The sequence below is a fragment of the Bombina bombina genome, chromosome 1 (genome assembly GCF_027579735.1).
Source record: "Bombina bombina isolate aBomBom1 chromosome 1, aBomBom1.pri, whole genome shotgun sequence".
Taxonomy (NCBI): Eukaryota; Metazoa; Chordata; class Amphibia; order Anura; family Bombinatoridae; genus Bombina; species Bombina bombina.
In genome coordinates this window covers 986,436,800-986,457,928 of record NC_069499.1, presented here as the reverse complement: position 1 = coordinate 986,457,928, position 21,129 = coordinate 986,436,800, and the positions used below count along the sequence as shown (strand labels likewise).

The window sequence follows — 21,129 nt, the reverse complement described above, 5'->3', positions numbered from 1 at the left end:
TCCTTCATTCCACATGAATTTGGTCTAATAGCCATTAGGGAAATGATGGATCTCCTTAGTGACTATGAGGATACTTTGAAGGAGTACATTGTAAGAACTGTTCACTTTCTGCTGACCCACAACTACTTTGAATTTGAAGGCAAATTCTATCTGCAGGGACGTGGGACAGCTATGGGGGCTAAATTTGCCCCAGCTTACGCCAACCTATTTATGGGTTGGTGGGAGCTGTCCCACGTCTATGCGGATGGAAACCCACACAGGGAGTCGTTGGTAGGGTACAAACGCTATATCGACGATCTCCTGTTTGTGTGGGGAGGGCCTATAGCAGAGAGTGAACAGTTTGTTGCCTATCTTAACGACAACCAAGTGGGTCTGGAATTCACTTCTAAGCTTGAAGAGAATGTGATAGACTATCTAGATGTTACCCTTGAGGGAGATTCGGGTACTGGATGTATATCTACCTCACTATATACCAAACCTATATCTGCAAATTCCCTTTTGCATGCAAAAAGCTGTCACCCCAAACATATGCATTATGGGGTGTCCAAAGGGGAAATGATAAGAATTAGGCGCAACTGCTCTAATGAAGATACTTTCCTCAAGGAGAGTAGAAACTTAATTAACAAACTGAGAGCGAGAGGCTATCCAGAAGACAGCATCATGAGAGCCTATAATGATGTTAGAGGTCTATCTAGGGAGGAATTACTCAAACCCAAAGAGTCAAAAACAAGATGTAAGAGAAAGGAGAAGAGTAAAAACTATAAGAGTCAAACTGGAGGGGTAACATTTGTGACCACTTACACAAACCAATACAATAGCATTTGTAATATTATCAGAAAGAATTTACCAATTCTAAAAGCTGATAATGCATTGAGAAATGTAGTTGAAGATGGATGCCAGTTTGTGTCCAAAAGGAATGTTACCATTGGTAATATAGTGTCCCCTAGTGTTTTGAGGAAACCAAAGAAGGGTAGTAGTTGGCTCACATGTAAAGGGCACTATAAGTGTGGCACACGTAGCTGTGTGGCATGTGACCTTACACAGACAAGCAAGGTTTTTCAATCTTCTAATACTCATAAGGTCTTCAATTGTGGCTTCTGTACAAATTGTAGAGCAGACTATGCCATATATAGGGTGACATGCACAGCATGTGAGAAGCAGTATATAGGATGCACTTCCAGAGAGACAAGAGTTAGGATTAAGGAACATCTATATGACATAGATAAAAACAGGGCTACAACAGGAGTATCAAAACATTTCATATTTGAGCATGGGGGTGATATAAGTACGTTCACCTGGATGATTATTGATTTGATACCTAAAAAGCCCAGGGGTGGAAATAGGGTACATGCCCTCTTTAGAAAGGAGGCCTATTGTATCTTCACGCTTAGGACACGCAAACCAAATGACCTAAATATTGATGGAGATATTATTAACTTCTGGGAGTAAATAGATAGCAAGATGGACAATAGACAATAGTTTGCATTAACAAGGATATCTGTTATGAATCAATTTTTCCATACTAAATACAAACTTAAGCTAAATGTTAGGGTATAGCTAATTTCTCTCCTAAAATTAAAATTAAGATGAAAGACTATACATGCACAGTATATATACAGACCTTAATACTGTCTAACTAGGTATGTGGTACTAAACAAGTTTAAGACGATTATGAAGGTCTGTATAATGAAGTGCATATATTATTACAAGTAGAGAGCGTGTACTTAGCCATCTAGGGGCTAATTGTATTGCAAAAATGTGTGTTTCCTTTCTATAACATTTCTATTAATTATATTTGGTGTTGGATTGTTGTCCCTTTAAGTCACCATATTTCAGTTTTCAGTGGGAAATGAGGCAACCAATGAGAATGTGAGGGAGCGTACTTAAAGCTCCACAGGTGCTAGTCAGATTAAGTCTATGAATAAGGCTAGATAGCCGAAACGCGTCAGACTGACGGATTTCCCACTGAATTTTCTATGATTTTAACATGTGTGCCATGGATTTTAACCGAATTTGAATAAAGGAATATTTTAACTTTTTGGAATGCAGTTATCATTTGATCTTTGTAATTTATTTGGCTGATGTTGCAACTGCTTCAACTTTCTGGTTGGATACTTTAGTGCAACAAGTATCGGATTATGATTTGTTTAGCATTGTTAAGTTGATCAACATACTAATAATTTCATTTGTGTCGTCATTTTTTTTATATTTTCGCAAATGAGGTTTAATCTATGTCTTAAGCTATTTTAGCTAATTTGATTTTACTGTTACTCTGGGCTTCAAGATTGAGTTCTAAGACTAAATCTTAAGCTTATATTAGTTTTTGTTCTTACTAAGGAACGGAATCCTAATTCTTCCCCAAGTAACATGTTTATAATTGGAAGTTTTCTTCATTCAATTTAAGCCATTTAAAAGATCAAAGTCAGCTCCCCAAATTTGCATGTAGGTGCGGTTCTTATTCCAGCTTAGCTGGTAAGGGGCAGGTTAAGACTTTTTTAAAATTTGTTTGGTTCAATTCGGTCCAAACTTCTTAGATTTGGGTACAGAATAGGATTCAGAGTAAAACCGCCTGGGAGAAGTCTTATTTTCTCTAACATATTCGAGCTATTCCAGTAAGGCTCACTCTTTCCTGAAGTCTGTTTCAGACCTGTATGTATTGGGTACTTGTGAAGCGCGGCTGGTCACCCGTTGGGGCTCAAGGCGCTGCTCAGACCTGGAGTATTCTGGGGTATTTATACCAGTTCCATTTTAGGAACAGGGTTTGGGGGTTTTATTCAAAACTATTCATTGTCCCAAAGATAGAAAATCTTTTTGAATTGTCATATAAGTGTACCATCTTTTAGAATGGTGTTTATATGGTCTATTCTGACTTTTGGTCAGTGAGGGCATTATTTGTTTACAATTGATGCATATCTTAATTTTCTGTTTTCATTCAGATTATTTTCATTTTCTGAGATTCCTTTTTTTTGACAAGCATTACCAATTTGTTGCTTTTCAACTTTTTTTGTTTCTTCAAGACATGGTTAGAGGATCTTTTTATCAAAAGCTCTTTGATTCCTCAGACAAGGGTCACCTTTTTTAGGTTTCGAGATATATTGTGTCAATGTCTTTGTCTTTAACAGACAAGTGACAATTTTATTGGGTTCCGTTTGTCGGAACCTTCAGTCTCTATTATTTCCTTCAGTTGCTATATGCATGGAAGTTTTAGGTCTCATGGCTGCAGCATTGGGTTCGATTCCCTTTGCTCATTTTCATAGGAAACCTTTCCAGTTTTTTATGCTGAATTAATGGTATAGGGACTAGGATATCACTTTTTATATCTTTGAATCCCAATGTTCAACTATCTTTGACTTGGTGGTTAGATCACCATCATATAGTTCTACGGGTCTCTTCGGTTCATTCAACCTGGACCATGATCACTACAGATGCGAGTCTTTTAGGTTGGGAGGCTGTCTGGGGATCTCTGTCAGCACAAGGGGTTTGGAAATCTCAGGAGGCGAGATTACCATTCGATATTTTGGAACTCCGTGCATTCTCAGAGTTCTTCAGTTTTGGCTTCTTTTTGAAGAGAGAGACGTTTTCAGACAGACAATGTCACAACTGTGGCGTATGTCAATCATCAGGGTGGGACTCTCAGTCCTTAGGCTGTGAAAGAAGTATCTCGGATACTTGCTTGGGCTAAATCCAGCTCCTGTCTAATTTCTGCGGTCCATTTCCCAGGTATAGATAATTGGGAAGCGGATTATCTCTGTCAATCAAGCTTTACATCCGGGAGAATGGTCTCTTTACCCAGATGTGTTTTTTCAAATTGTTCAGATGTGAGGGCTTACAGAAATAGATCTGAAGGCATCTCATCTAAACAAGGAACTTCCCAGGGGCCTATTCAGGTCCGGGGATCCTCAGGCGGAAGCAGTATATGCATTGACACTTCCTTGGAGTTATCAATCTGCCTATATTTTTTCGCCTCTGGTTCTTCCTTTTAAAATCATCAGGGAACAATCTTTTATGTTGCTGGTGGCTCCAGCATGGCCGCACAGGTTTTGGTATATGGTTCTTGTTCGGATGTCCATGGGACAGGCCCATTTTCGGCTGAAAATTTCGGTGCATCCCTCATGGAAATCTGAGTTAATTCTAAAAATTCTGCATAACTTTATATTTCCTTTTCAAAATCATCAGGGAACAATCTTTTATGTTGCTGGTGGCTCCAGCATGGCCGCACAGGTTTTGGTATATGGTTCTTGTTCGGATGTCCATGGGACAGGCCCATTTTCGGCTGAAAATTTCGGTGCATCCCTCATGGAAATCTGAGTTAATTCTAAAAATTCTGCATAACTTTATATTTTAACGAATAAGACATCTGACAGCAAGATTGTAAATGTAAGTCTTTTTAGTCACCCATACATCTAATTTTTTTTATTATTGACATTTTTGAATGTTTGAGCACAATGGTATAACTCTTGCAGCCTAAACAAAGTTGTTGTTTTTTTGCCTTGTTTTAAAAAATTGTAGTTCAACTGCAGTTTTGCTAAGTAAAGGGTAGTAGATAATTGGAATTATCTTCCAGCAGAAATGGTAGACATCTAGATATTTCATGTATGACTATGGGGTGCATTTATAAAGCAGAGTGGTCAGCTCTGAGAAACGCGTAGCGTATTTTACTGATTTTTTTATTGTACACTGTTATATTTTTATATATTTTTTTTTTATATATATTTCTGGAGTCTCCTTTATTCTTTTTTGAGCACTTTAAACATATTGGACCATCCTTCACCGGAGTGGTATGTGCGCTGGGCCACTTTAATATACCCAGCTTGCTCCATTAGCACTACAGTGTGCTTTATACTTTGTGAGTATATCTCTGAAGGGTTAAGCTGGTGGGTTCACACTTTGCTTACTAATCTGCACTAGGAGTCGCCCTCTGTATATTTTTCTACTTTTCAGCGGATGCTGCTTATTCCGCACGAGCCTTCTGGCTCGTCGGAAACAGGAGTTAAGGAGCAGCGTTGTCTGATTTGAACAGCCAATAGGATTTCAGTAACTCTCATCCTATTGGCTGTTTTGGGTATTCTCGGGTTAGTGTTGGGTATTTGTTTAATTTTTTTGGGGTGTTTTTTTTTTAAATTAGGGTTTGGGCTTTTGAAAAAGAGCTAAATGCCCTTTTAAAGGCAATGCCCATAAAATACCACTTTTGGGGCAATGGGTAGCTTAGTTTTTTTTTAGACTTAGTTTTTTTGGGGGGAGGTTGGTTGGATGGTGGGTTTTACTGTTGGGGGGACTTTGTATTTATTTACTGGTGAAAGAGCTGTTTAACTTAGGGCAATGCCCTACAAAAGGCCCTTTTAAGGGCTATTGGTAGTTTATTGTAGGCTAGGGGGTGTTTTTATTTTGGGGGGCTTTTTTATTTTTATAGGGCTATAAGATTAGGTGTAATTGTTTTTATTTTTGCTAATTTAATTTATTTTTTTTGTAAGCTTAGTGTTTTTTTATTTTTCATAATTTAATGTCTATTATTTTTTGTAATTTTATTTTTTTTTATTTTTTTGTAGTGTTAGTTTTTTTTAAAATTTGTCATTTTGATTTTTTTATTAGTAGTATTTTTTTATTTTATTAGAATAGTTATGTTATATATTTATATATAACATATTTAATATATTTAATATTTATAGTTTATAGTATTATATTTATAGTTTAATGTTAGGTTTATTTTTATTTCACAGGTAAATTTTTATTTATTTAAATATAGTTATATTGTAATTTTAATTTAAAGTTAAGGGGTTTAGGAGTTAATAGTTTAATTTAGTGTTTTGCGATGTGGGGGCCGGCGGTTTATGTGGTTAATAGGTTTATTTAGTGGCAGAGATGTGGGAGGCCGGAGGTTTAGGGGTTAAGAGGTTTATTTAGTGATGGAGATGTGGGAGGCCGGAGGTTATGGGTTAATAACTTTATTATAGTGTCAGCAATGTCGTGGGCGGTGGATTAGGGGTGTTTAGACTTGGGGTTTATGTTAGGGTGTTAGGCCCTCTGTATATTTTTCTACTTTTCAGCGGATGCTGCTTATTCCGCACGAGCCTTCTGGCTCGTCGGAAACAGGAGTTAAGGAGCAGCGTTGTCTGATTTGAACAGCCAATAGGATTTCAGTAACTCTCATCCTATTGGCTGTTTTGGGTATTCTGGGGTTAGTGTTGGGTATTTGTTTAATTTTTTTGGGGTGTTTTTTTTTTTAAAATTAGGGTTTGGGCTTTTGAAAAAGAGCTAAATGCCCTTTTAAAGGCAATGCCCATAAAATACCACTTTTGGGGCAATGGGTAGCTTAGTTTTTTTTTAGACTTAGTTTTTTTGGGGGGAGGTTGGTTGGATGGTGGGTTTTACTGTTGGGGGGACTTTGTATTTATTTACTGGTGAAAGAGCTGTTTAACTTAGGGCAATGCCCTACAAAAGGCCCTTTTAAGGGCTATTGGTAGTTTATTGTAGGCTAGGGGGTGTTTTTATTTTGGGGGGCTTTTTTATTTTTATAGGGCTATAAGATTAGGTGTAATTGTTTTTATTTTTGCTAATTTAATTTATTTTTTTGTAAGCTTAGTGTTTTTTTATTTTTCATAATTTAATGTCTATTATTTTTTGTAATTTTAAATTTTTTTATTTTTTTGTAGTGTTAGTTTTTTTTTAAATTTGTCATTTTGATTTTTTTATTAGTAGTATTTTTTTATTTTATTAGAATAGTTATGTTATATATTTATATATAACATATTTAATATATTTAATATTTATAGTTTATAGTATTATATTTATAGTTTAATGTTAGGTTTATTTTTATTTCACAGGTAAATTTTTATTTATTTAAATATAGTTATATTGTAATTTTAATTTAAAGTTAAGGGGTTTAGGAGTTAATAGTTTAATTTAGTGTTTTGCGATGTGGGGGCCGGCGGTTTATGTGGTTAATAGGTTTATTTAGTGGCAGAGATGTGGGAGGCCGGAGGTTTAGGGGTTAAGAGGTTTATTTAGTGATGGAGATGTGGGAGGCCGGAGGTTATGGGTTAATAACTTTATTATAGTGTCAGCAATGTCGTGGGCGGTGGATTAGGGGTGTTTAGACTTGGGGTTTATGTTAGGGTGTTAGTTTTAAACATAACTTTTTGTTCCCCATAGACATCAATGGGGTTGCGTTACGGAGATTTTTCATTCCACACTTCAGGTGTTAGAAAAAAAGCTAACACTTTCTTCCCTTTGATGTCTATGGGGGAAAGCGTGCTCGAGCATGTCAAAGCAGGCCTTGACTTTGGTGCCATATGGATCTTAAAGCCATCGTATTGCATGCACAAGGAGACTTTTCAGTAACTTGTAATGGCAGCGCTATGGAGGGTGAAATTACGCAACTTTTTGGGCATTATTTTCGCACCCTGTTTAGTGCCAAACTCGTAATCTAGGTGATTATCAGGTAAGAATAATTTTAATTTTTTTCATTTTTTAAGAGGTATTTGTGATATTTCAAGTGCTGGTTAACTCATGGAACTGGATGTTACTGACAGGAAGACCAGCTAATGGATCTGTACAAATTATACAGGAAGTGAGGCTAAACACATTTTATACATGATCTTGCCTTTACAGCGAGGCTTGTCATCAGCCTCCCAAGTGTCCTTGCATCTAGACCCCTGTGTAACTAATGCACCTAACAGAAATTCCCCTACAGGACAGCACACACAGTACTACAGAGTAAAAGTAATTGCAAAAGAAGGTATTATCAAAAATACATCTGTTGCTTCAAATTATTCATGCTGGAAAAATCTTTAATCTTCAAGCAGTAGAGTCTAATCTTGTCACTAATCTCATTAGTCTATAATCATCTGATACTTAAAACCACTATTCCTGTCCCTCTAGAACACTACTCTTTGAAAACATTATTAGCATCTTTGATATGTTATTAATAAATAGAAAGGAAAAGGGCAGTGATTAATTGGGATTGACATTCTTGCTCTCTTTTTAAAATATATAACCCTCAATAAATTAGTGGTAAAGATATCATAGCAATGTGATGCAGCATTTTGTTTTGTGATTATTATTTTTTTAACCCATTCAGTACCACATCAATAATTAAATACATTAGAAAACGTAAAAATGATCAAAAGCAAACATAAAATGTTTTATTTTGATAGGCAATTATGTAGTAAAATCCTTACTTTGCTCTATTTTAAAAACAAAGATACCACCAGAGTGGGTTGTAGAATTTTTCCTTTTTGCGCATGTCAGGTAGCGCGCATATTAGAAGTTGAAAGTAAAAAGTTAATACTTGTGTGCTAACCCGACAAAAGATGAAGTCTGAATATCGTGACCGCTTTAACGTATATTCCCCCATATTTTTCAATGCGTGAGAAGTGGAAAAACAACCTTCTCTCAAGTCTGATAACCCAACATGAAATATTAATATTAAATATTCCAATGTTCTTCACATAGAAATAAAAGAATATGTCCTATTTATGCACAAATATATATATATATATATATAATATATGTGTGTGTGTGTGTGTGATGGTATGTTGGTAAAATATATATCTATAGCTATATATTATATATGATTGTATATCGGTATTATATATATATATATATATATATATATATATATATATATGTTAAAAAATAGAACTATACAGACTGTCCAGCACTACCTAATTCCTATAGCAATTCTATAATATAGAGGTATGTCAAAAAAAGCAAGTACTCATGAAAGAAACAGAAGCAAAATAATATGACCGTTGAAAACATCAATGGCAATTTTTTTACTGCCACAGCTGCCAGATATGAGGGGAAATAAATATTACCATAATGCACTATGGAACTACTATTAAGCTTGAGGTATATAAAACAGAGTAATAACCTGTGTTGTCACATACAGTTATCAATTATATTAAGCTACTGATGCACATTGTCCTGAAAGTTCACAAGCACAAAAACAGTTCCATCAATGCATCAGGGATCAAAGGGAGATGAAAGTTCAAATAAGAGCTATTGGAGCATAACAGGATCCTCAATGAATCCCTGGATTCCCTTTACCATAGCAAAAAGCGCTCTTAATAGCACTTCAGAGAATCCTATCATAGGGTTAATCTTCAGCAGATGGGGTAATACATAATATTGTAATGCATAATGTTCCCTATATTCAACACAGCAATAACGTCTACTTGCAGTGTACTCACTGTTGTGCTCCCAAGATATTCCTGTAGTAGGTGGATACCTGTTACCTTGTTCACCGGGCACCTTTCAAATCATGCGCCAGAGGCCTATTAGGTTCATCTCTCTTGCGGCTTTTAACACAGGTTTAGCTCACCGGTCATCTCACCAAGAAGCGGCATCTTTCTAGTGCTGGTAGGTACACTCCTCATCTGCCCTTTATAAGGATTGTTCACCATGGCTTCTACATGCTCTGTAACGTATACCTTTATCCTCCTCCTCTGTCGATCCCCAAACTTGGCTTGCTGGGCAGATAACTGCCGCCAGCTACGCGCATTTCACCCCTTAGGCTCTGGGGCTTCGTCCGGCTTGAATCAAACAATCTCAAGTTCTGAGTAGGTGGAAAGGATTATAAAGGGGAGGGTACAGAAAAACTCCTCCCTGCTAAGCCATTTACTTAAAATCTATGGAGGTGAAATATTAACACATTGCTATTATAGTTTCAATATAACAAAATCAATTATTAAACATTTCTCACTAAATGAATTTAGTATTTATTCATACATATCTTAACAATAATTGCAATTCATGTTTCCAACATAAACTTTTGGTCACTAAGCTTCTGATAAAATGAAATTAAATGCAGGAACTATTTTCTTTCGTTTTACATTTTGTATTTTAATATTATATTTTCCTTAATTTTGTTATCATTTATATGAATTACATTTTAATGCTTAAAAAAAACAAATCAATTTGAGTCTTCAAAACATCATTTTTTTATTTAATTATTTTACTGGCTAGTGCTTTTAAATTAAAAATTAATTTGCACTCTAAATTAACTTATTAATTGATTACAATAAATCCACCTTACAAGGGCGGAAATGTAGTGGTCCTGAACACTATAGATTACAAAAATGAATGTATAAGACAAACAAGAGACAAAAAACATTATAAACTTCTGAAAAATGATCCAACTGCTATTTATTATGAACAATTAAAAGAAATACTAGATTAGGTTTAGGGGCCTATCTATCTATCAAGCTCCGAAAGGAGCTTGACGGCCAGTGTTTCTGGCGAGTCTTCACAAAGACTGCTGCTCCATAACCCTGTCCGCTTGCTCTGAGCAGGCGGACAGGAATCGCCACAATTCAACCCGATCGAGTACGATCGGGTTGATTGACACCCCCCTGCTGGCGGCCGGTGCTGCTGGTGCAATGCTGAATACGGAGAGCGTATTGCTCTCCGTATTCAGCGAGGTCTTGCGGACCTGATCCACAGTGTCGGATCAGGTCCGCAAGACCTTTGTTAAATAGGGGCCTTAGTCTGAGGGTCTTATCATATTATATTATATATATGAATATCTATTTATAAATACATAGAACATATTCCCCTATGTGAAGAGCATTGGAATGTGAAATATTTACATTAATTACATAGGTAAAACCTTTATTAAATATGAATAATGCATAAATATGATTTTACATATATATTATATACATATAAATACATATGTACACACATATAAGTGTATGTGTATATATATATATATATATATACATGCATATACATATTTAGAAATGTGTATATATCTCGATGTTAAAGCCCTTTGCAGTACTTTTTTAACACCTGAGACCTCATATATTTTAGCACTTATAACTTTTAATTGCAATTTTTTAAAAATAATTTTTATTAGACAGTGTTATTACGAGTGTGTAACTGTACTATTTAATGTATTTCTTATGTGTTTTGTCTCACATAACCAGAGCTCTGAAGTCACACTAAATGACAAGCATTAAATTAAATTGCGCTCGAGCAAACTCATTTACTTTCAACTTGTAATACACACGCTACTTCTGATGCGCACAAGAAACATCGATAAACCCCCCTTCACTTGCCAGCAGCTGTTAGCGTGCCACTTGTAATCTAGCCTTACGTTTTGTATTAATTTGTCTCACTAGTTAGTATTTTCTAGAGTGATCCAAGATAACTAGAAATACTTATCTTGTCTCACATCCTAACATAACAATCACCTGGATCTATTTTCTTGTTATTCATCCTGTTCCAGACAATCAGCCAACTCTAAACTTTTTTTTTTTAACAACTTGTTTGCTGCAACCAAAAAGTATATTGCAAAGTTGTTTTATGAGACATAAGTAAACTTTTGTTAAAATCTCTAGATGTTTACTGTCCCTTTCAGATTGTATAAAACAAGAGTGTTCATTTTTGTTCACAAGGGAGAGAGTTAGGCTTGTGAGTATTATCTAGTATTATGAGTCAATATATATATACAGTCTTTGGGGCTAGATTTATCAAGCAGCGGATGCTGCAATCTACCCCCGTAGTTTGTTTTCCCCTGAAACTGAAGTTAAGAAGCAACGGCCTTAAGACCGCTGCTCCTTAACTCGTCGTCCACCTCTGAGGTGGCAGATAGCAATTATCCCGATACGATTGACACCCCCTGCTAGTGGCCAATTGGCCGCGAATGTGCAGGGGGCGGCATTGCACAAGCATTTCACTCTCTACTTTTCCTTTTTCCATCAATGTCTATTTTCAACTTATTTCAGCCACAATAACAGGATCCCTTACATTTCTTGTCGGGCTCCTAACCTGGCTGGCCATTGCTCAAATCACACTTTCACTAAATAATTATCGGTTTGCTTGTGGTAATGCACAGAAATGGAGCAACAAGGAAAAAATTACTTTTATAGATTGTTCTCATATACTGGCTCCATTTTTGTGACTGGTTGCGAATCTTGCCCAAACTTTTTTTTTCTTTCAATTTTTTTATTTACAAAATAATTTTTCTGATGGATTGGAAAATGGACAAATAGCAGCTCAACGCTAACTATGGGAGGATTTAACATTTTTGGGAAACTATCTGAAAAGTGCTGAAAATTACACAGTACAAATTATGACTTGCTGAAAATGGATTATTAGACCAAATGAATCTGTGTAAAACTATGATTAGCATTATGTCCTTATGAACGACAGGGTCCTGTATTCCAGAGATGGGTTTGGGAGGTACAGTTTACAGTTAAAAACATTGCATGATAACATTCCACATTCTCAGACTTTTGTTCTGCATGATGTTGTATACTCATGAATCACAATTGTGCAGGTGTAATACAATGAAAGAGCCAATAATCTGGAATTTAATGCTATGGGATGTCACTTGTAGGGAGGGATATTCTACTCATAATTGAAGTGTATAAGAGAACTTAAAACTCTGCAGCATAAATCCAAATGCAACTGTTCTGAAGAATTGCTTGTTCTATTCAAATCTAAAATGCAACCACTGTTTCAAATATATATTTTATTGTGCATGGGGCAAACAGCGTATCTTGAGTTTATATTGTAAAAATGTTTTAAGACAAGCCAAAATACAATCTTCTTAAAACTGAAATGCACTTGAATGTCTCTCTTATCTTTACTAACTTGAGTAAGTCATATCTTAAAATCAGTTAATCAATGTAAACTAGAATGATCTCTGTTAAATTTTTTAAACAAAATGTATGCTGTGAAAACAGCTTTGATGTCTTGGTTTGAGTAGTTGAGTGCACACACACTACTTGATGATAGTATATTTAAAATGCATGAATGTCATGAGTGGCTAAAATCTTAAATGGAATCTAATTTTAAAGAAGAAATACAATGTGCATTTACATTTTAATTTCCTTATGATAGTAGACTATAACCATAATGTGATTTTAATTATTGTCTGTTCTTAATCTTTGTTTAAACTGCATTATATTCAGGTGATGTCTATGGAAAAGAAACTTGATTTCCTGGTGAACATCTACATGCAGAGAATGGGAATCCCTCCTTCAGAAACTGAAGCTTACTTTGGATCCAAGGATCCTGAGCCTGCACCCCCATATCATAGTCCAGAAGACAGCCGGGAGCCAGTGGATAAAAATAGTTGTATTACCAAGATTATACGCTCCACCAGTTCTGTTGGCCAAAAGAACTTTAGTGCTCCCCCAACCCAGGGGACGCCCACAACTCACTGCCCTCCATCCACATCATGGCAGCAACAGCAGCCATATCACCGGCACAGCCATGGTTCCTCTCCAGTTGGGGATCCAGGCTCTTTAGTCAGAATCCCTCCTCCCCCCACTCATGAGCGCTCACTTTCTGCATATGGAGTCAGTAGGAATGGTGGAGGTGAAGAAGGATCAACCAAACATAGGGACACAACTGCTCTAAGAGATAGTGACACCTCCATTTCCATCCCTTCTGTGGACCATGAGGAGCTAGAGAGATCATTTAGTGGCTTTAGTATTTCACAATCCAAGGAGAACCTTGAAGTTCTGAACAATGGGGCAGTTGCTGGTCCAAGTCCCAGTAGTAAGGGCCGTCCTTACATTGCTGAAGGGGAATCCGATACAGACTCTGATCTTTGCACTCCATGTGGACCACCTCCCAGGTCAACAACTGGAGAAGGACCTTACAGTGACCGGGGATGGACAGGCACCAAATAGACTGACTTAAGACTTGTGCAGATTCTGGTGTCCACTGACAACAAGATAATGCACCCCAGAGGTGGTTCTCCAGTCAACCTTCACTTTCATGGGTGCAATCACTTATGGAAAGAAAGCCAGTACTACTAGTAAACATAGAGCAAGAGTAGGCATAGAGCTATGCTGGTCCCAGTGTAAATGCATTTTGAAGTTGAAGATAACTTTCTAAGGACCATTTTATCAAATAAGAAAAGTCTGCAGGTGCATTAGGGTTTTAAGAGTGAATGATAATATTTTTTCCTCTTCCCCCAACTTAAGAGTCTAATATTTATCATGGCCTGTAACTTACACAGAGGATGCACTGAAATATATTTGCATATCCATTTTCATCTAAAAACTAGGGTCATAGCTTTGCTTTCATTTCCTGGCATGGTAATTAGTGGCTGCATACTACCAGGGCTGCATGGAATGATGTCACGTTTCTAATATGTGTCCTTGTTCCAATAAGAGTTTGACTTTTTAACCCGCTGGTCCAAAGCTACACAAGGTTGTCAGAATAATTATGCTTTACATGATTTTAATGAGTTAAAGTCTCATGAAAGATATAAGTAAGCTCTGAACACAAGATATTTAGAATTAAATAAGTTATTTTGTGCATGGATGTACAGCTAATAACCAAACATGAGTGCTTTAGATTGAAGCCTATCCAAAAATCAGATCTTGTATCTATGGCTGTACAGCTAAAGGCCACACGTGAGCTGTTTAGAATGAAGTCTATCTAAAAATCTTTTTTTTTTGTACATGACTGTACAGCTTTTAGAAAGCTATATATGTCCTTCAAGACATAGCCCACTTCTCAATGACCAATTACAGGATATTTTAAATTAACATTTTTGCTCAATAATTTTTAAACCCCCTCCCCAAATTCAGTTAGTTTTTTCTTGAAATTCTAGGGTTTTGCTGGCCCCTTAGAACTAAAGTTCCACTTTCCAAACCTTAGCTTCACTTAAGAGTTCAACATGCTAAATACCGTTGGATTCTTTTTTTAACCTATGTTGGATGAAAAGATTCCAATTTTGAAACACAATTAAACTTCAATATAATTGTCTTTACAGTGTTTAGAGGACAGAGAGAGCGGTTGGAACTGTAAAATGTGTTTATTAGTTTTGGAATATAGAATGGATTTGATTCTTTTATATATATCAACCTAAAACTATGTTATTTTTCATCACATACGGAAACATTTCAACATCCTAAGATACAGTTTTACATTATCTATATATACATAGAAACAGGACTATGTCCCTGCAGAGATTTCCAAATAATCAAAAAAGCGTTCATGCTTCTGATGATGTTTCAGAAATTCTGGGATGACTTGAAGGGAAATGGAACATTCCCAGAATGCACAATGTCAGACTCTTTTTGCAGCCAGTGTTGCTTGAGTGAACGATGCAACAAACGTACCTGGAATTGATTTGTTTTTTTATTGCACATTTGATATATGAAGAGCCCTAGTTTCTGGAAGAACAAACAATAGTTTCTTCATGGACTATATGTATTAACACATGAACAAAGCTAACTTTGATTATAGTTATTTATATTTTAGTTTTTTTTGTCTCTTATTGGGAAATGGACAATCCTAGTAAGTAAATGATTGCATTTTTAAGACAGGGATGCTTGAGTGGTCCTGGGTTTTGCTTGGAATATTTTTTTATTTATGTAAATAATGTTTGCATTAATGCCTTGGCTTATGTTGCACTTTGCCATCCAAAGAATCTTCTGACATGAATGCCTTTCATTACAGTTATATAAAGGGCAGGGCACATAGGTCCCTGTACGTGCACGAGAAGGATGTTGTCAGTGCCAGCTTCACCACACTGCCTAACTGCATCTTGAGTTTTCTGCACCTTGCGCATGGCTATTAAGTTGCAACGTTCTGCAACATATAAGAAATGGTGCAAAATTCTGCTTGATCTTCTCGCTTCTATTTATGATGCATTGTAAGTTCTATTTTTGATCCTTAACCTAGTCACTGCCAGGGCATAAGCATAAGCCTCTCTGGTAGAAAAATGGTTACAAGGTTGCAAAATAAGCAAAACTATTTCTCTGTGACCTTTCTGGACAAATACATAGTAAATAAAATATGCACCTAACGTTTCAATGACCATGATGCATGAGTCTTATCATGTTGTGTAGCCTACTGGCAGACTCACATTGAGATCCACTAATTAAATAAATGTAGCTTTAGCTCATCAGAGTGACACTAACCATTCTTCTCACTGAGCTGTGACATTGCAGATTCAGAACAAATGTGAACAAGTGCAAAGCAGCCGAGGAATAGTTTGGGTCACTCCATGTATATATCAGAACTCCCACTAAAGCATCCCAGAGGCTATAGTCTGGAACTGAAGTAGTATCCAGGACAAGGTAAAAAAATGATTGGGGCTTTGACCAATGTAACAAGGCATTTGCTTGTAACCTGTATCCCTGATCACTGTATCAAGAAGTTGAGATCAGGCTTAAAAGGACACACAAAAACAAGTTTTGAAATGTATCAATATACATTGTACCAACTATAGTTTTTCTAAAGTAAATGGTGAAGATACACAGTCGTGTGTGTGTATTCTGAGGTTTGACTCTGTATGCTAGTTTTGGTACATTGTGCTAATTTGTCTTTGTGTTAAAATGCAGCTAGGATCCTTTCCTTACACAAGCCCATTGCTATGAATTAGCATACAAAGCCAATGAAAAGAAACATGGTTTTCAAAGCATTGCCAGGTGCCTTTCCATGCAACGAGAGTCTTCTTTGGAATTGAATTCACAGAATATCATTAAATATCTTTTTATGAGTCTTTTTTGTGTCATCCTTTTATCCATAAAGATATTAACCCCTTCTAAGGTGTAAATCGCTGCTATATGGAGCTTCTGTAATTATCATGTGATGAATACTAGGGAAGCATTGTGGAACAAATATATCAATGTTTATTATAATAAAAATGCTTCAGATCTAGAGGGATTTTAGACAAGAATATAACCAGGGTTGGTGTTAGTAATTTATATAAGTGGTCCATACCAAGGAAATAATTCAAAAGTGTATAAAGCACTGCTACCAATTTACATGTAAGTTAGTGGGAGTAGCAGGGAGACATTCTGATAAATAAGCGCTTATTGCTGCTGTCACATTACAGCACTTTCTTTTTGTCTGTCTGTGAACATTGACTGCTGGGGCATAAATACTTGAGTCTCAGAGGTCTCCATAGAGATATGGCTTGCACCTCTAGGGGTCCATCTGGTCATAAAATCAGTATTGGTTTTACTCCTGGGGGTCTGAGGAGGCCCAGGTTTCACCTGAATCATACCTGCGCCTTCTGGTTCCCTCCTCCCCCCACAAATCATGGATCACAGTGTAATGAAATGATAAGGATTTGCTTTTACAAATATGGTGGCAGATTTTCCAAGGTGGGCAACACAATGTGGCTGTACAGAAAAACTTGCCACCGTATTTAAACAAGAAAGTGCATATCTTCCGGTGCAGACTAGCCAAGGGGGATAGGATGACTTACAGCAGCCACTCCCATGTGTCTGCTGACTAAGCTTCTACTGGTTTCAAACAGCCAGAAAAAGGGCACAGTTGAAACAAGGAGCCCCGTTGTTGCCTTAGTCTTGAGGTCTAGTGCACTTTAGTTACACCCCTGATTGGCTGCTTCCCCGATCTACTTCCCAATAATGGGCTAACTTTCAGGTAGATTACGAGTTGTGCGTTCGTCTTTTAATGCTGAAAAAACTGGTAATTTCAGCGTTAAAACAGCACCGGAGCCATTAAAGTTTTGTCAGTATAGCTGTACCACAAGCCTTTTAGACTGTAACGCAACGTCAGTCCCGCACTCGTAAAAATTAGGTTTTTTAATTGGACTTCCATAGCGCTTTCATTACGAGTTTTGCGGTGAGGCTAAAAAGCTTGCGTTACAGCCTATACCGACAAGATCCGTTTTGCAATCTAAAAGCAGTAGTTTGAGTTTTATGCTACAAAACTGTTAAATAAAACTCATAACTAAAGTGTTACAAAGTGCACTAAATACCCATAAACTACCTATTAACCCCTAAACCGAGGCCCTCCCGCATCGCAAATACTATATTAAAGTTATTACCCCTAATTCCCCGCTCCTGACATTGCCGCCACTATTAAAAATTATTAACCCCTATTCCGCCACTCCCCGGCATCGCTGCCACTATACTAAAGTTATTAACCCCTAAACCGCTGCCCTCCCACATCGCAAACACTATTTAAATATTATTAACCCCTAATCTGCTGTCCGCCCACATCGCCCCCACTATACAAAAGCTATTAACCCCTAATTCCGCCACCACTATAATAAACCTATTAACCCCTAAACCGAAAGCCCCCCACAACAAAATATACTAAATAAACCTATTAACCCCTAAACCGAAAGCCTCCCACATCACAATAAACTCATTTAAACTATTAACCCCTAAACATAACACCCCCCTAACTTTATATTAAAATTACAATTTCTCTATCTTAAATTAAAACATACCTGTCAAATTAAAAAAAACTAAGTTTAAACTAACAATTAAACTAATATAACTATTAAACTAAAATTAAACTAACTACCAATTAAAGAAAACTAAAATACACATTAAAAAAAACCTAACATTTAATAACAATTACAAAGTATCTAATTACAAAAAATAAAAAAATACTAAATTACAAAAAATAACAAACACTAAATTACGAATAATAACAAACTAAATTATCAAAAATAAAAAAGGATTACACCTAATCTAATAGCCCTATAAAAATAAAAAAGCCCCCCCAAAATAAAAAAAACCCTAGCCTACGATAAACTACCAATAGCCCTTAAACAGGCCTTTTGTATGGCATTGCCCTAAGTTAAACAGCTCTTTTACCTGTAAAAAAATACAAAGACCCCCCCAACAGTAGAACACAAAACCCAACCAACCCCTCAAAGGAAAAAAACCTAACTCTAACAAAAACCTAAGCTACTCATTGCCCTGAAAAGGGCATTTGTATAAGCATTGCCCTGAAAAGAGCATTTAGCTCTTTTACAAATAGCCCAAACCCTAAACTAAAAAAAAAATCCACCTAAAAAACCTTAAAAAATCCTAGCACTAACCCCGGAAGATCCACTTACAGTTGCTGAAGTCCCGCTTGAAGGATCTTCATCCCGGCGGCTCCATCTTCATCCAGGCGGCAGGCAGCTCCTTCATCCAGGTGGCTCCATCTTCATCCAGACGGCATCTTCTATCTTCATCCTGGCGGCGTATTCTATCTTCATCAAATCAGCCAATAGGATGAGAGCTACTGAAATCCTATTGGCTGTTCAAATCAGCCAATAGGATGAGAGCTACTGAAATTCTATTGGCTGATTTAAATATATGGTAGATTTTATTTTTTGCAATTTTAGTGTTTTTTTATTTTTTGTAATGTTAGTTTTTAGTGTAATGCAGCTTAGGTTTTATTTCACAGGTAAGTTTGTATTTATTTTAACTATTTACTAACTAGTCTACCTAGTTAAAATAAATACAAACTTACCTGTGAAATAAAAATAAAACCTAAGCTAGCTACAATATAACTATTAGTTATATTGTAGCTAGCTGTTTTATTTTACAGGTATTGTAGCTAGCTGTTTTATTTTACAGGTAAGTATGTATTTAGTTTTAAAAAGGCATTATTTAGTTAATAATTGTAACTTTAATTTTGCTCTATTTTAATTATGTTAAAGTTAGGGGTATTAGGGTTACGTTTGGGTTATGGTTAGGTTTAGGGGTTAATAGTTGAATTTAGGTTGTTGCGATGTGGGGGCTGGCAGTTTAGGGGTTAATAGGTTTATTTAGTGGTAGTGATGTGGGAGCCCAGAGGTTTAGAGGTTAACCCACCTTCTACTCCTCACACCAAACTTCACAGAAGCATTAGGTCTTTAGATCAGCAACAACTTGCTAATTCCCTTCAACCGCTCCTCTCATCCTTCTCCACCTTTTGCTTCCCTGAACAATATATCTGCCACTATAATTCCACCCTTATATCCGTCCTTGACAATCTCGCCCCTCTTACCACTGCTAGGAAATCACACACTCATCCCCAGCCCTGGCATACTCCTCTGACACGGTACCTACGCAGATGTTCCCGTACTGCTGAACGGCATTGGAGAAAATCACGGAGTTCAGCTGATTTTCTTCATTACAAATTCATCTTGAACTCCTACTACTCTGCCCTTAATCTCCACAAGCAACACTACTTCTCTACTCTTATCTCTAATCTTTCTTCAAACCCAAAATGTCTGTTCTCCACTTTCAATACTCTCCTCCGCCCTCCCCCACTTCCTAATACAACTTCTCTGTCAGCCCAAGACTTTGCCAGTCACTTAATTAACAAAATTGACTCCATCAGACATGAAATCAGCTCTCAACACAATTCCATTTTCTCCCCCCCTCAAATACTCTCACTCAACCACAACCCTCATAACCTAAAACTTAGTTCATTCTCCCCTGTTACTGAGGATGAAGTTTCAGCACTTATACTATGCTCTCACCTCACTACCTGTCCCCTTGACCCTATCCCCTCACAGCTGCTCCCCTCTCTCTCTGCTACCCTTACCCCTATACTAACACACATTTTCAACCTCTCCCTCAGCACTGGTACATTTCCCTCATCGATGAAACATGCGCTTGTCACACCTATCCTCAAAAAACCTTCCCTTGATCCTACCTCCCCATCCAACTACTGCCCAATTTCCCTCCTCCCTCTTGCTTCAAAGCTTCTAAAAAAACTGGTATATGCACGCCTATCCCATTTCCTTACGTTAAACTCCCTTCTTGACCCGCTGCAATCTGGATTTCGTCCCTATCACTCCACAGAGACAGCTATTGTTAAGGTCACCAACGACCTACTGCTTATCCTCCTTGATCTGTCCGCAGCCTTTGACACTGTCGACCACCCTCTTCTGCTCCAAACCCTCCAATCCTTCGGCATCTGTGACACAGCCCTTTCGTGGCTCTCTTCCTATCTGTCAAACCGTACCTTCAGTGTAGCCTTCTCTGGGGCCTCCTCTGCCCCGTCACCACTTTCTGTCGGAGTACCGCAAGGCTCTGTCCTCGGTCCCCTTCTCTTCTCAATCTATACGTCATCACTAGGTTCCCTAATTAAATCCCACGGTTTCCAATATCATTTGTATGCCGATGACACCCAAATCTACTTCTCTGCACCAGAACTATTTCCTTCCTTGCTAACCCTGTCACTAACTGTCTTTCTCACATCTCTTCCTGGATGTCCTCTCACTACCTCAAGCTAAATCTCTCCAAAACTGAGCTCCTCATTTTCCCCCCTTCTTTCAAAATCTCCACCCCCAATATCTCTATAACTGTCGACAACTCCATCTTTACCCCTACCCCGCACGCCCGATGTCTCGGGGTCACATTCAACTCAAATCTTTTCTTCACTCCTCACATTCAGTCATTGGCTAAA

At 37.1% G+C, this 21,129-nt stretch overlaps 1 protein-coding gene across 7 annotated transcripts in view; it reads left to right on the top strand.

Annotated features, from left to right (window-relative positions):
• Positions 1-14,532, top strand: part of KCNQ2 (potassium voltage-gated channel subfamily Q member 2) — a 242,672-nt gene extending 228,140 nt beyond the window's left edge. For all 7 annotated transcript variants that reach the window (XM_053709315.1, XM_053709047.1, XM_053709201.1 and 4 more), the window contains one exon: positions 12,921-14,532. In XM_053709315.1, the coding sequence (XP_053565290.1) occupies positions 12,921-13,646 (726 nt within the window). In that variant the 3' untranslated portion in view covers positions 13,647-14,532. The remainder of the gene's footprint in view (positions 1-12,920) is intronic.
• Positions 14,533-21,129: the final 6,597 nt, after the last annotated feature.